The sequence below is a fragment of the Rhopilema esculentum genome, chromosome 13 (assembly GCF_057945365.1).
Source record: "Rhopilema esculentum isolate cy_ngs chromosome 13, ASM5794536v1, whole genome shotgun sequence".
Taxonomy (NCBI): Eukaryota; Metazoa; Cnidaria; class Scyphozoa; order Rhizostomeae; family Rhizostomatidae; genus Rhopilema; species Rhopilema esculentum.
This window is the reverse complement of record NC_142827.1, coordinates 646,495-660,136: the sequence shown is the minus strand read 5'-3', so window position 1 is coordinate 660,136 and position 13,642 is coordinate 646,495. Positions and strand designations below refer to the sequence as shown.

The following is a 13,642-nucleotide window of genomic DNA, read 5'->3' as shown; positions in this document are numbered from 1 at the left end:
TCAATCCTCTCTTTTTTTCTGTACGCCTTTGCTACGGTTTTAACAGAACAGCCAAAACTGTTGCTGCCGATTCATTGTGATTTGGGGGATTTGCTTTAGTTTGGCGCCAACTTCCTCTACCAAAGCATTTAGTGAGTGGGCTAGTCCACCTGATCGCGTTTACATGGATAATTTGCATCACACCTAATGCGGATCCCACCTGTCCTTCTCGCGGATCTCATCTGAGCAGGATCTCTCCATGTAACTGCAAATACAAAGAATTGTATAGAAAGTACGGACCTCACTTAGTTAACCAGCCCACGCAAGTGGGCTAGCCCACTGCCCACTTCATATAAACAGGCCTTTAGATTTGCAGTTGCCAAGTTTGTGAATCTAGCTTACAGGCTTTTAGCTGTATAACTTTATAACTGTATAACTGATAAAGATGATTTAAATGTGACTGAGGCTCAGATTGGGGCGCTTTTGCCGCCGTAAACCACCATCAAAGAAAAGATGATGAAGTGCCTCCAACAGTAGTCTCTAAATGTCACGAGGTTTATGTTTCATTTACAAGAAAAATGATGCTGCATCAACTTAATGTAAATACTTCGCTTGATTTGCGGCATACTAGTGCCCTACATTGGAAAAGCTGAACCCGTCAATTCTACGAACAACTCACCGTACCCGCCGATCATTTAAAGCATGATAAGAAGAAAGTTTGCCAGCTACTTCACACCTGTCTGGGTCGCACTAACAACCAATGTAGATTTGAAGCTAATCACAGGTTTGAAATATTCGCGTTTTTCCCTGAGGAAAGAAAAGCCCAACTGGAAAAGCTCACATAGAGAAAATGTTTCCCAATGTTCCTATAATTAGATACGTGAATGTTTTTAATTTTTCTAGAAAATGTGTTCTGCTTTTTAATATTTTAAGCACTTTTAGAGCGAGCCATAATTAGGAAAAAGGACCACAAGCTGCTCTGATAATCGTATGACGCAAGCAATAATTAAATCCATTGCTCAGAACAGCTTAATCAGTACAATCTGCTTGCTTTAAATATGTACGCCACGGAAGAAGCCTTTTGTACATTATCACAACCAGATGACAAAGAAACACTAAACTTTCGCAACAACCAGTAGAAGAATTGAAGAAACCAGCGTCGTAGAAATGAAGGGTGTTGGAACTATAAAAGAATTTCGAAGCATGATTATTGCATATACAGATTCTAATCACATGGCCCGCATCGGGCGGCAACAATGTAGAACCACACAGCAAAAGCAAACTTCCAAACATCAGACCTCTACAGTTTGTGTTAACATTAATTCCAGTGCGTTTCAACGTCTCGGTTTTCAAGTGAATAGGACTTTATCCAGATACACGGCTTTGAGAGTGCAGAAGGTAGTGAAATCCACTCAAAGTGTGTTCTCGTTATTATGAACATAAATTTATCATTAAAAGCAGAAAGGAGCGCAACATGAACACAAAATAAAAATGAACAGAGCTTTATGAAACACTAACGTAAAAATGATGAAAATAAATTCATGAAGTATTTAAAAATCAAAAGAATTTAAGAAGTATTTAAAAAAATATTTAAAAAAAACTGGTTGCAGCTAAAGGAAAATTAATTCGGCATATAAAAGACAAACAATATCAAAGGCAAAAAGGAAAAAATGAAATATCATGAAATAATTGGAAAAATATATTAGGGTGATAAAACAGAATATTTGGTTTTGGCATAGAGAGGTTTAGGAGCACTTGGCTTTGTTCAATGTGATAACTATTGTAATGTCAAATGAAGAAAAAAAGACAAACAGATATCAAATTGGTTAAAGAAAAATATTTCTATATCAATGATATTTACATGCATCGTGCTGTGAGGTTGACGGAAATGAATGAATTGTACAGGCAGGCGACTGGTACAGGTTATCCGAATATGTATATATGAGTTTATGCTTTATGCATCAGCAAGCAATGGACAGATGATGGTGTCTAATTTGAGCTACAGTTGAAGACTGCCAGAAGTAGACGTAGAGATGCTAGTGTAAAAGCATCATGAATTGTGCATGCAAAATATAGTTTATTTTGTTTAGCTTTTCAAAGTCATTTGTCTTTTTTGCCATGACTTTTTTTCCCAGAAAGTTGTGTCTCATACTGCAACTGTTGATAGAAAGTTTTTAGCTTTAAATTGTCGAGTGTTTCGGCGGGGTTTTTCATAGATGTTGTCGATGCACTAAATGGCCTTATATTGCTTTTGTAAGCCGGTTTCGTTAAGTTCAATTTATTTTCCCAAACTCTTATGTTTACATGAGAAGAGCTGGTAAACCCTCGCTCGTTCTTTGGCAACGACCTGATTCTGTGAGCAGGAGCTGATCGGCTCCGTGTTATGATTCGCTGCTGACTCAGATCGAGTCCACTACCTTCCTCCCTACATTTCACCGGTGAACGTGTATGTGACAACCCTTCATCTAGGACATTTCCCCATGCTTTTTTCACTTCAAAGTCTTTATTTCCATCAACAGGTTTTCTCACTGCATCGCTCTCGGTCTTTTTTGACAGGCTTTTCGGTCCTTTTCTGGAACCCGGGTCTTTTATATCTCCATCAACCAGCGCTTTACGGGTAGAAACAGCACTGTGAATTCGAGTGATGTGCTTTTGAACTGAATTTTGAACTGAATTATCGTTTGATCTCCATGTTGGTGCACTGTTAACACGATTGCTGCGACTCGGGAAACCACTTTGATTTGTAAGATTATCCCGGTTTGGTTTAGTTACTAGAATGCTCTTCCGCGCCAAATCAGACTCCCCGCGTCTCATTGCCTGAGCTCTGTTGAACGCCCAGCTTTGCCTAGGCCTGTCTTCGGCAAGTGAATTCCCTTTGCGAAAGTAATCGCTCATTCTTTCGGCTGGTGCATGGTAATCCCATGTTACTGCTTCAAAGTTGTAGAGAAGCAGGTTGCTTTTTGTGTTAATTATAAGCCTGAAAAAACGGACAATTCACACTAGTAAAAAGCAGTCAAAGAATTAGAACTAAAGATCATCAACATATCGAAATATAGTCTATATGGCCAACGTCGAGCAGGCCAACTAAAACGATATACAAGCAAAGAACAGATAATTCGAGAAAGCATGGAAGTGCATAAAAGTACGAATGAGTAAAGCAAATTATATCATTTAAAACGACTGCGCAGATTACCTGTTTTCGCTTGCGTATAAGGCAGTAATCGGATCATTGCGACTGTTGCCACGGATTATTCTTAAGCATTCACCATTTAACAAGTTCCATACTCTTATCTAATGAAAAGAGAGGTTGATTACAATAAATATGTTACTCAGGACTATATATTTCATACTTTACAACATCTCTGGTCATTAGTTGACTTTTTCTTAGATAACCTAAGGTCTGTGCTTGAATTATCAAAGGTTTAAGATAAGTATTGCGAATTTCACTTGAAGAAATCAAACAAATGTTGTTGAGCCATCTCAATTAGGGACTTGACGACCATTTTCTGGGCTTCACCCATTACGAATCCTGGTGACATCGAAGCAGCATTATTATCCAAAATTCCAATTTTATTGCACAAGATGCAAAATGCAAGAGGTCAGGGCCATCGAGACCGGGGAAGCCAGAGGGGCCATGGCCCCCCACTTTTCTGCAGAGCTAAAGGAAATTTCTTAGGCAAAAGTGAAAATAAATGTAGTATATGATTCTGTAAGTAACTTTTCCTAGTATTCTCTTAGATGTGTCCTTAGTTTTATCTTGGTTGCTATGTATTTATCATAAAAGACAAACATAAAATTGAATATGGGAATTAGATCGAAGAAATCGGTCATTGTCTAAGTTTTACAACGAGTAACAGCTTGGCTTAGCAAATAGATCGAGAAATCTAGTCCAGAATAACTTGGCGCCAGCACAAATTGACGGATTTTTTCCATTGCATAAACTTGGCACACAAGGTCTATTTGTTAACGAATGTTAAATTTCTCAGAAATATTACAAAAAGATAGAAACCAGCTGTTGAAGGAAAAGAAACAGCTGGAAAGAACTTTTCTGAGGGTATGAGAAATAAAGTATGGGCAGATTGGTTCTGAAAAAGTATCATCAAGAAAACTTCAGTGTTTGATCGTTTGGATAATCCATTCCTACTAAGAAAGGGAAAATACCGACGCAATTATAAATTCTATTTAAGCTCATTTTGACAAGCCCAGATTGAAGGTTTTTCAAATTTTTGTTAAAACACTTAATTTCCGAAAAAGTTGAGATCAGATTTTACAAAGCTATATCTTAACTGTACAAAATTGCTTAACTTTTTATTTTTAGTTGATAGTTCTTCTGTTGATATTTCAACGTTAATGTTTTTATTAATCCGTGTTTCATTTATTTTTCTTCCCTATCTTATTTCGGGTACATCTAAAATCTAAAAAAAGGTTTCATTACGAGCCAAATGATAGTGGTTATTCTAAAACTTTGCAAAACTTTTCTATTTCAAGTCAAAATCAAAATAGACACGACTATGTGACACCTTCAGTCAAAATTCATTTTAGATACAATTTTTGGGCATCCTTAAGACACCATAATTCTGAAATTTTCCTTGCCACCAACCATGGTGGCGGCCTTTTCAAGGCTTTGATAGTTTGGCCCCTCCACTTTCAAATACGTTTTGCCCGCCCTGGAGGTTCCGCTGAAAAGCCGTGACTATTGACAAAAATTTGAATACACTCAATACACGGCACAAAATATAAAGATTTTCTAAACAATGTTTTCTGGATATCGTCAATTTGATAATCTAGTCTAGCCTAACAGTTCCTATAAATTGAAAATTTTTATTACCTTGCCATCGACAGACCCGGTAATGATTCTGCAATACATCATTTCAAGACAGTTGACCTCCCTAAAAAAACAGGAAATCAATTATGAGACTTATCTCCATATAAGATAATAAGCTACTTCTTATAGTTTCCATAAGTTGATTTCTAAAGGTCGACTAACTACAAGTTATATCAATAAGATGATCTGGCGGAGAGCAAATTTATGCTGTAAAATCAATATTTAGGAACTAAAATCTCGCTAAAAATTACTAAGGAAACCTCTTGCCAATTGGGATCCATTTCTAAGCATGCAGGCCACTTGACAATGCTCAGAAATTGTAACAAATTCAGAAGAGCCACTGATAACAGTAGCAATGTCGCATTAATCACTTATTTGGCAATAATTCAACGAAATCTATTAATGGATAATAATCTGGAGAGTCAATAAAGAATACGGAAATAAAAAGACTGGTTGAGCTTTAATAAAACTGTTACTACTATACAATGCTCATGAATGGATGAAAATCCTGAAAGCGTTGCTTTATGCCACGAAATAACAAACTGCAGTGATAATATACAAGTACAGTATAATAAAAATAAACCCAATTTACTTTGGATGGCGAAATGTTTGCAGGCATCGCCCATAGTTGCCTTTGGTACTCCAGAGCATTGCGTAACAGTCTTTGCTGCCAGTCACAATGTGGTTCTCATCAAATTTTGTACACGTGATAGGTCCCATGTGACCTTCGAGAGACTGTAGTGGAATGATTTTGATTAATATCTTTACAAATGCAAAGTCAATGGAATTGGCTTCAAAAAACCTTTGATATTAGAATAAAGCTCCGCAACGGCTTTCCTTTCTTGTCTAAGCTTGAAAAGCAACTTTAAATAAAAGGCTATATAAGGCTTCACTGACGCAGAAGCCGTTGGGAGCAACTTACTTGATTACATGGAATCGAGGATAGACGATTGAACATTTTTTTGCTAACGAGATTCTAAGGCCTATGCTAAAAAATGGATTTCAAGATAATCTGTGAATAAATGTGAGGGTGTGCATAAATCAATTACAACAGCTGCTTTAATACGATTATATATAGCTTCGTCGCCAATTAAAACGACAAAACACGTACTTTCATCAATTTAGCCATCTTGAAATCCCATACTCTCACTTTCCCTCCTGCGCATCCTGTCAAGAGCAGCTGCTCGCCGATCTAGAGAGATTACAATGTGCGGGCGTTACTGATAATGCACAACAGGCAAAGTGGAACACCGACAACCTGATTGAATTTAACTGGCCGTTTTGAATGAAACATACGCAATCGATGATTGTATTTTGACCGTTTTTAAATTCATGGATCGCCTAAACCAGCTGGAAATCCAAAGCGCCAAGAGGAAATCCTGCTCTCGGATTCAGAAATTCACTTCAAGCTTGTTGTTCTAATACTGATAATCTAAATTAGCATAGATTTAAAAATATTGACGAATATTTAAATGATAATAATAGAAAATAAAGATAGATAGATAATAGAAATTCGAAAATAATGACGAATATTTAGAGAAATTTGAATCCTTCCTACTTTTCACAGTTGTCGACAAATCGTGTGCTACTTTTTTAACCCTCAGTTGGTTTCTGCATAAACTACAAACACAGACACAGAGCAACAGTTTTTGTAAAATTTTTGGGCTACCCTCAGATCTAAATCATCTTAAAAGGAAGACAAAGATGTGGAAAAAAATTGTGTGTAAGGCCTCTATATAGGGATAGAGCGGAAAAGGGCGAACACAGCATAAAACACAGCTTCGTCTTTTGACACAGGTTAGCCTTATCAAAAAACAGGCATTTTTAAGACAGTTGCCCGTGCCTCATCCTGCCCATTGACCACGATTATAAAAAAGGAGATAATTTCAATATTTTACTTGCAGAAATATCGCCCGGAGAAACTCTATTATGTTGGCAAATACGCAAATTTTTGTCACATATCAGATGAAAATTTCAAATTATAGGGTTGCTTTCGTCAGTTTGATGCAGACTTTATGAGAGAAAGCAGCATAAAGGAAAATAACACCAGAAAGACTATGAGGTAAGTCGAGGAAGACGATAAAGGAGAAAATATAAAACAGCAGGAGGAGGCAGGAAAAGCAAAAAAAACAGTATTGGGAGAAAGATAAAAGAGAAGACGATGACAGCGAAAGATGCCCAGTCAATTTTAAACTCGCTTTATTATTATTTTAAATATTATTTAAACTACATCTATGTAGAAAATAATGAAATTTCTAATTACCGATGCACAGTGAATCACATTCTTGTGCCTGAAAGTCCGTATGCATTTACCAGTGTTTAAGTTCCAGACTGAAATTGAAATTGAAAACAAAAACCCATCATTTCTGTTTAGTGAAAGAATTGAAAAGCACTCAAGAATGTCGTGCAAAGGAAGGAAGAATCATAAAAAATGACAATGTTTGCGGATGATTCACAATAACTTTGCCAATCACAATAACGTAGTAGCTGTTTTGACATAAGTTTTGAGCAAAAACATGAAGGGAAAGGGAGGGGGTTAGAAGCTGATGATCATGAGCAGAGATGTCTCACAGAAATCAAAAGATCGCCGTTGGAGGGACTGCATATTCTCCTTCTATAATGGGGTCCTTGCGAAAGAGTCACAGGGCCCTGATGATAACTATTGACTAATCGTTGTAGTGATTGATACAAATATAATTTCAAACCTTTGCAAGTTTTGTCAGTTGAACCGGTTGCTAAATACTTTTTACTCAAACTCAATGTCACAACGGAGCTTTTGTGCCTGTGAAAAGAAATGTAAAAAACACAACTGAAAACTTTCGCCTCTACATCCCCTTCAGCTGAAACGCTGATTTTTAAAGACACCTTGCTAAAATAATGTCAGTCGAAAAGTTGAAAAAAATAATTACCTTATGTATATTTTCAAGGACTAAAGAGAGGTTGCCTGAATTGATTCGGTGGAAGTAGTATTATCATGCGCCATGCGTCACGGAAGACATGCGCAACCATGGAGCTCTATCGATAATCGAAAGCGCCATTTTAAAGGACAACTGGTCATGCAACTGGTTATGCGCTAAAAATCCCATTCTCTACAATCAAAGATTCTCTCAAACAAACTATGCAACAAGGCATTGTAGAGATCTCCAGACCCTTAGACTAACAATGGCTTTCATCAAGATGTTAGCAAGGCTTTCATAAGAATCATTTGAAGTTAATATCATTAACATACCCAAGAAAAATTCTTTGGCATCTTCCACTTTTAATATCCCAGAATCTACAAAAATAATCAATTTCATTAGAATTTTCTTAATCATACAAGGATATGCAACAATTCTCTCTCCAAAAGCTTAAAAATACTGACAATCGTTGCTCAATAACACAGCAGTACACATATGAAGATAACAATATGACTCATTATAAGTGCAGTCAACATTGAAAAGCAAAGTATCTGAAACAGTCCTGATGCGGTACCAATAACTGCTTACAACGGAACACAAATACGACAAGGAAGTGGACCACCCTTTTGACAAACGAGCATTGATTAGAACAGTTTGACATTTCTTTCTATTGTTTATCCATTTTGATTGCCATAGAGCCATTTTTGTCACTTTTTGGTCATCATTTTTTGATAGTCCGCAGCTAATCATACAGCAATGATGATTTTGAATGCACAAGAAAGGCACAAATTGCGTAGCAAAACACACTAAATCCAACAACTTAATATGACTTAAAGAAGCTGTGATATCGAATCAAGCTGTCCTCCACAATAACTGTCCGGAAATGAAGCTCCTGAACAAGGCATTTAAATCAATTTGTTACTTATGATTAAGTAAAAAGATCAGTTTTCAAAAATCTATGTACCCTTGCCGCTGTGAAAATACTCTTTAGCAGCATAAAACCAAGGAAATTTATTACATTTGAAATGACAGATACGTGGATACCTTATTCAGTATGTTCTAAAACCGAAAAATACACATTCCGGATCAGGCAAGATTTTCAATTACGCTTCAAACTCATAGAAACAATTACACTAGATTGCGTGCAGTACAATATAATGCTATAATAACGATGAGTGTAAGTAAATTGTACCAGGAAAAAAATGATTTTTATTTAAAAAAAATTTCCCTGGCACAATTTACTTACATTCATCGTTATTAAAGAATGTAAATTCCACATCATTATTATTATCAGTTTCATTATCTTTTCGATATGAAAATCTTAAAATATAAATTTATAAAGCGACAGCTTGCCAATGATAGATCTACCCGTTTTGTTTCGCCAAGAGTTGCATTACCGTTCATTTCTTTTTTATTCGTTCGGTATAGTTCCGTTCGGTATAGCCAGAGACCCCTTACACCAACAATAACCTATAAAAGTGTTCCTCGTTCTATCCTCGTCACTGTATCCCCATCGGCTTGCTAGCCCTATATCTGTGAGACCTTCCTTAGTTGCATCTACAAAAATAGGTTGACTCATTGTCTAATCTACTTGGCCTTTCGCTCCAAAATATTTGAAGTTAGCATGGAAAGCAGGAACATAGCCCGACACTTTCCAGAGTATAAACGTCTACAACAAATGCGAAAGTTGTAGAAATAGTGAGTATCTACACGCAGAAACTGACCGTCCAAGAGATGTTATGCCAGTACCTGGCACTTTGTTTTTGTGGCAAAACAACGATAAACAAAGAACATAAATATATTTGATCATAGGTTGTCATAATCGTGGACCATCTTTGATCATGGAAACCACCTGCAGCTCGTAATGCATATCCAATGATTTCCGAATGAATAAAAAGATTGTAAAATGTTTTCTATACATCCGTGTTTATTTTCAGTTTACTGGTACATAATCTTGATGTAAGCCATCTGGTTTCACCAAAAAGTGAGTAATAAATGTCACTTTACATCTCTCTTGTAAGAAACTCTCTAGCTATAGATACAAAATAAACAAGTACGACAAACATAAGAGCAACAATTTGGCTTATAGACTTTCTTACCGCCTATTGCCACGATGATAGCTTTTCTGGTCAAGTAAAGGTACTGCAACCCACCTGATTGTCGTGTCGTAGCTTCCGCTCAACACAAACCCTCTTGTCTCATCTGTGCAAACTGACTTCACTGAACCAACATGCTCGACAATTGTTTTCTCGCATCGGCCAGACTTCACATCCAAAAGTCGTATTCTTCTATCCACAGATGCAACTGGAACGTACTTTCCGCCATCGTAGAAAGTAACTCGATGGCTGTCCTTCCTGTAGATGAAAAGTAGTTATCATTGAAGTGCATCGACTTAATACAGTTTGTACATAAAACTGGCTGATAGCCACCCAGCAGTAGTGCTTCACGCGTGCCCTACGCTTTACCTTATAGCACATTAAGCACATTACTCCATAATATCGTTGGTTAGTATTGCATAACAGATCGTTATTAACATTATAAGTGATATGTACTGTAACGTTTTATTAAAAAGAGTATATGAAAAACTTAAAGCGCTGCCACACAAGGCTGTAAGCTTGAAAGGCTTTAAAACAAAGAAAAAGAGACTTGAAAAAAATGGTTGGCAACGATGTACGTGGCAGGAGCAACAGAAAAGATAACATTTAGAAACACAGGACCTATAGCTGACATGCATTTCATAGTATTCAAAATAAAATTTCAGAATGTTATGACTTTGTAACCATTTTTTATGTAAGGCTTAATATGAAGTACAACTGGCCCAGAGGTCACATGACTGGAAAAAGCATAACATGCCAACCAGCTTTAGAGATGAAGATTTTGACGTACAAAATAGCCACCTCGACTCAACCATTGGCTGTTAATGAACCTTCATTCAAATATCATGAAAATCGACTTACATACTGTTCAGAACCAGCACGTTATATGCGCCACAGTACACATGCCTCGCTTCCACATCAACAGTTATTGTCTCAATACCATCATAGCAATCTTGCATATTCTCGTCTTCAAAATTTTCACCATTCGACATAACATCAATGTGTCTTGCCTGATCATTCAGTATAAAATCTCCACTCTCAGTTATTTTTGGTACATGTAAAGAAATAATTCGCGCATACACTGGATTTGGGATGTTTTCTGTGCTACCCTGAAGATGAAAAAAAGAGCTAAAAAAAAAAGAAAAGACCATTGCTGATAGTTTTTGCAGCCTGTATCTAAATATAAATCGTTTGGCACAGAAAAAAGTGGAAAACACTTGATTTTGATTAAAAGAAACACTGAACTTTGTGATAACACACCTTGCCCTATTCCAAGTTACAAAGAAAAATAACAATCTATTAATATTTCATTTCAGAGTTAGAAAAAGAATTGTTAAATGGGATCAGTAGTCTAATCTTTGCAATAGAAAATTAAATCCATCTTAATGCTTCTGAAAAATTATAAATCATAAATTGGCTAGAATTATCTAGTAAGGTGCCAAAGACCTAAGATCTCTTTGCAACTTTCCTGTTCGCAAAGAATCGAGCCAACAACCTCAAATTCTCTTTGACAGGAAACAGCCTGAAAAGCAAGTCTGTAAAGGATAGAGACAGGTGAAAATAAAAAAGTGTGGTTAGTTCCCAACTCAAGAGGATTACTCCCAACTGAATTGCATCCATGACGAGCCATCAACTATACTTGCAGATCAAAGGCTCTAATGCAAGAAGACTTCATTCTTTGTATTGGAAAATGGTTCTCAAATTTCAAGCAAAAAATCGCTGGTTTTTTTCACTGGTTACTTGAAGCTAAAATACAAATCAATTACCTGAATAAGCATTATGTCTTCCCTAGTAATCTGTTGTGCAAGCATTTCATTTTTCACTTCCTCTGCAAGAACTCTCCAATGTTTACTCACACAAATGCAGTTCATTAGACTTGGTTGGTCTAAAAATCCTAGAATATACTTTGATATATGAACAGGAAGCCTTCTTATAAAATCACGCTGTTTTGGTAAGGCATTGTAAGTAATTCTAGTTTCAAACATTCCGACAGAGTCCCCCAAGTCATCGATTTCACAGGAAAGATATTGTTCACTATCTCCAGCATTGCTTTCATGTCTTGAAAAATTTTGCCAACCAGTATATGGGTGGCATCTTGCACTGAGGTGGCTTGAATGATGAGACTGTTGGTAAAAAAGAGATGCCTTTGTGGAAACAGGAGTACTTTGCAAGGAGCATGAATCATTCAATTCAAAGAAATTGTTTTCATCATCATCCGCATCAATGTTATCATCTTGTTTGAAATTTGAAGAAAATCTGGCAATGGAACAAGATGGCCTTTGACTTGAAGAACTAAAAGATATAGTGGACTTTGACTTTTTTGCAACCAGTTCATTTTTGAAGGTTGGGAAATCTGCAGCAAAAGAAAAAACATCTCACAAAAGAGTTAATTGCAAATTGAAGACATCTCACAATTCATATTTCTCAAATAGTTTGTGGTGACAATCAGTTAAATAATATATAATACCCTCTGCATAAAGAGCAAGATAAATTCTATTGCTACATAATTGGTTCAAAATGCAGTCTAATTGTTTCTATGACTATTCCCAAAGTGCATAAATTATCAAACATATATCTAAGTAATTTGCACATATTCAAAACTGATTCGCAGACATTAATGATGGTCCTTTTAAGCCAGAATGCAAAGTTTACTCCCAGAAAGAATTTGCCCACCTGACAAAAAATCTCAGTCATACACTTTACACACTGATTCGTTTATGGGATCTGATGCTAGAAAGCAAAGGCTTGATCATTTCACAGCAAATTATCAAAACCCATTTCTTGCAGTATTTATTAAATTCTTTATAAAACCCATCACTTATGTTTTCTCAAATCAAAACTTTCCATGTGGATTGTTACCTTTTTCAGTGATTGAGGTATATCTCAACGTTTCTCCAAGGGTATCCCCAATAGAACCATGGCTTGTGCTTAAAATCTTTTTCCGGCCCTTCTCATAAAGTTTGGCAAGAAATGATTTTAGATTCTCTAATGTGTAAGAGTTGCAAAATCTAAATACGCTTATCATGTAGTTGAATTTTGCCCAGTGTGATGCGGCCAGAAACCACTGCTCATCCTCCAACATGTAATCCGTCACTGCATCAGACTGAATTGATTTGTCAAAAGGATTTGCAATGCTCGATAATTCATTATCAAAAGTCGAATTAACTTTGGATTTTGCATATGTAAAATCTTTATACTGCAAAGGTTGTAGCAGTCCTAGTAGAGAGCTTGTTAGTTCCATTGTGCTGTATTGTTGGAGCAACATACGGATGTATTTTTGCTTCCTGCTTTCGGATATACGGACCATCCATTGGTGTGAAAAAGTCAATTTTCGTCGTAAAATGCAGCTTTCACAATGTCCACAGTCATTTCCAATTCCAGAACTGCACCTTATTGAGTCAGCTTTCCTTACGTCCATATGGAATTAGAGGTGAGTCCTTCTTCCTAATTTCTTTTCTTACTTACTGCCACCTTCCACAGCAAGACAGGTGATACTCCAACGACGAACATTCTTCTTAATTCATTAATTCCAACTAAAATTCTGCGGGATATTCTCTGAAAAGAACTGTAACTTGTAAGATCAAAAGCTGAGTTGAAGCCTGAACCCTTCTCATTCAGTACGAGTGAAAACCGAAGCCGTTCACTAATCTTCTCTGTGGGCAACCATGTTGATTATTGGAAAACTGTTGTTGTGGTTGACCAAAGGTGCAAAGATTACAGGCTTTGTTGTCATGGCAACAAAGTAACGTCTCAAGAGAAGCGTGAAGAAAAGTGTTTGATAATGGTGCTTTATGGAACAATCGGCTTTCAAAATGTTGATTCTTTGTAGGCTTTCCTCCAGAGAC

The 13,642-nt window shown here is 36.5% G+C and overlaps 1 protein-coding gene across 1 annotated transcript; it reads right to left on the bottom strand.

Annotated features, from left to right (window-relative positions):
* Window positions 1-1,685: 1,685 nt before the first annotated feature.
* On the bottom strand, window positions 1,686-13,490 carry LOC135691537 (F-box and WD repeat domain containing protein 10B). Its single transcript, XM_065209407.2, has 12 exons — window positions 12,657-13,490; window positions 11,564-12,150; window positions 10,659-10,906; window positions 9,855-10,055; window positions 8,034-8,078; window positions 7,510-7,586; window positions 7,068-7,135; window positions 5,916-5,996; window positions 5,397-5,539; window positions 4,808-4,868; window positions 3,173-3,270; window positions 1,686-2,956 (listed from the first exon to the last, which is right to left on the bottom strand). Exons 1-12 carry the CDS (start codon window positions 13,213-13,215, stop codon window positions 2,080-2,082), a joined length of 3,045 nt encoding a protein of 1,014 aa, XP_065065479.2. The 5' UTR covers window positions 13,216-13,490; the 3' UTR covers window positions 1,686-2,079.
* Window positions 13,491-13,642: the final 152 nt, after the last annotated feature.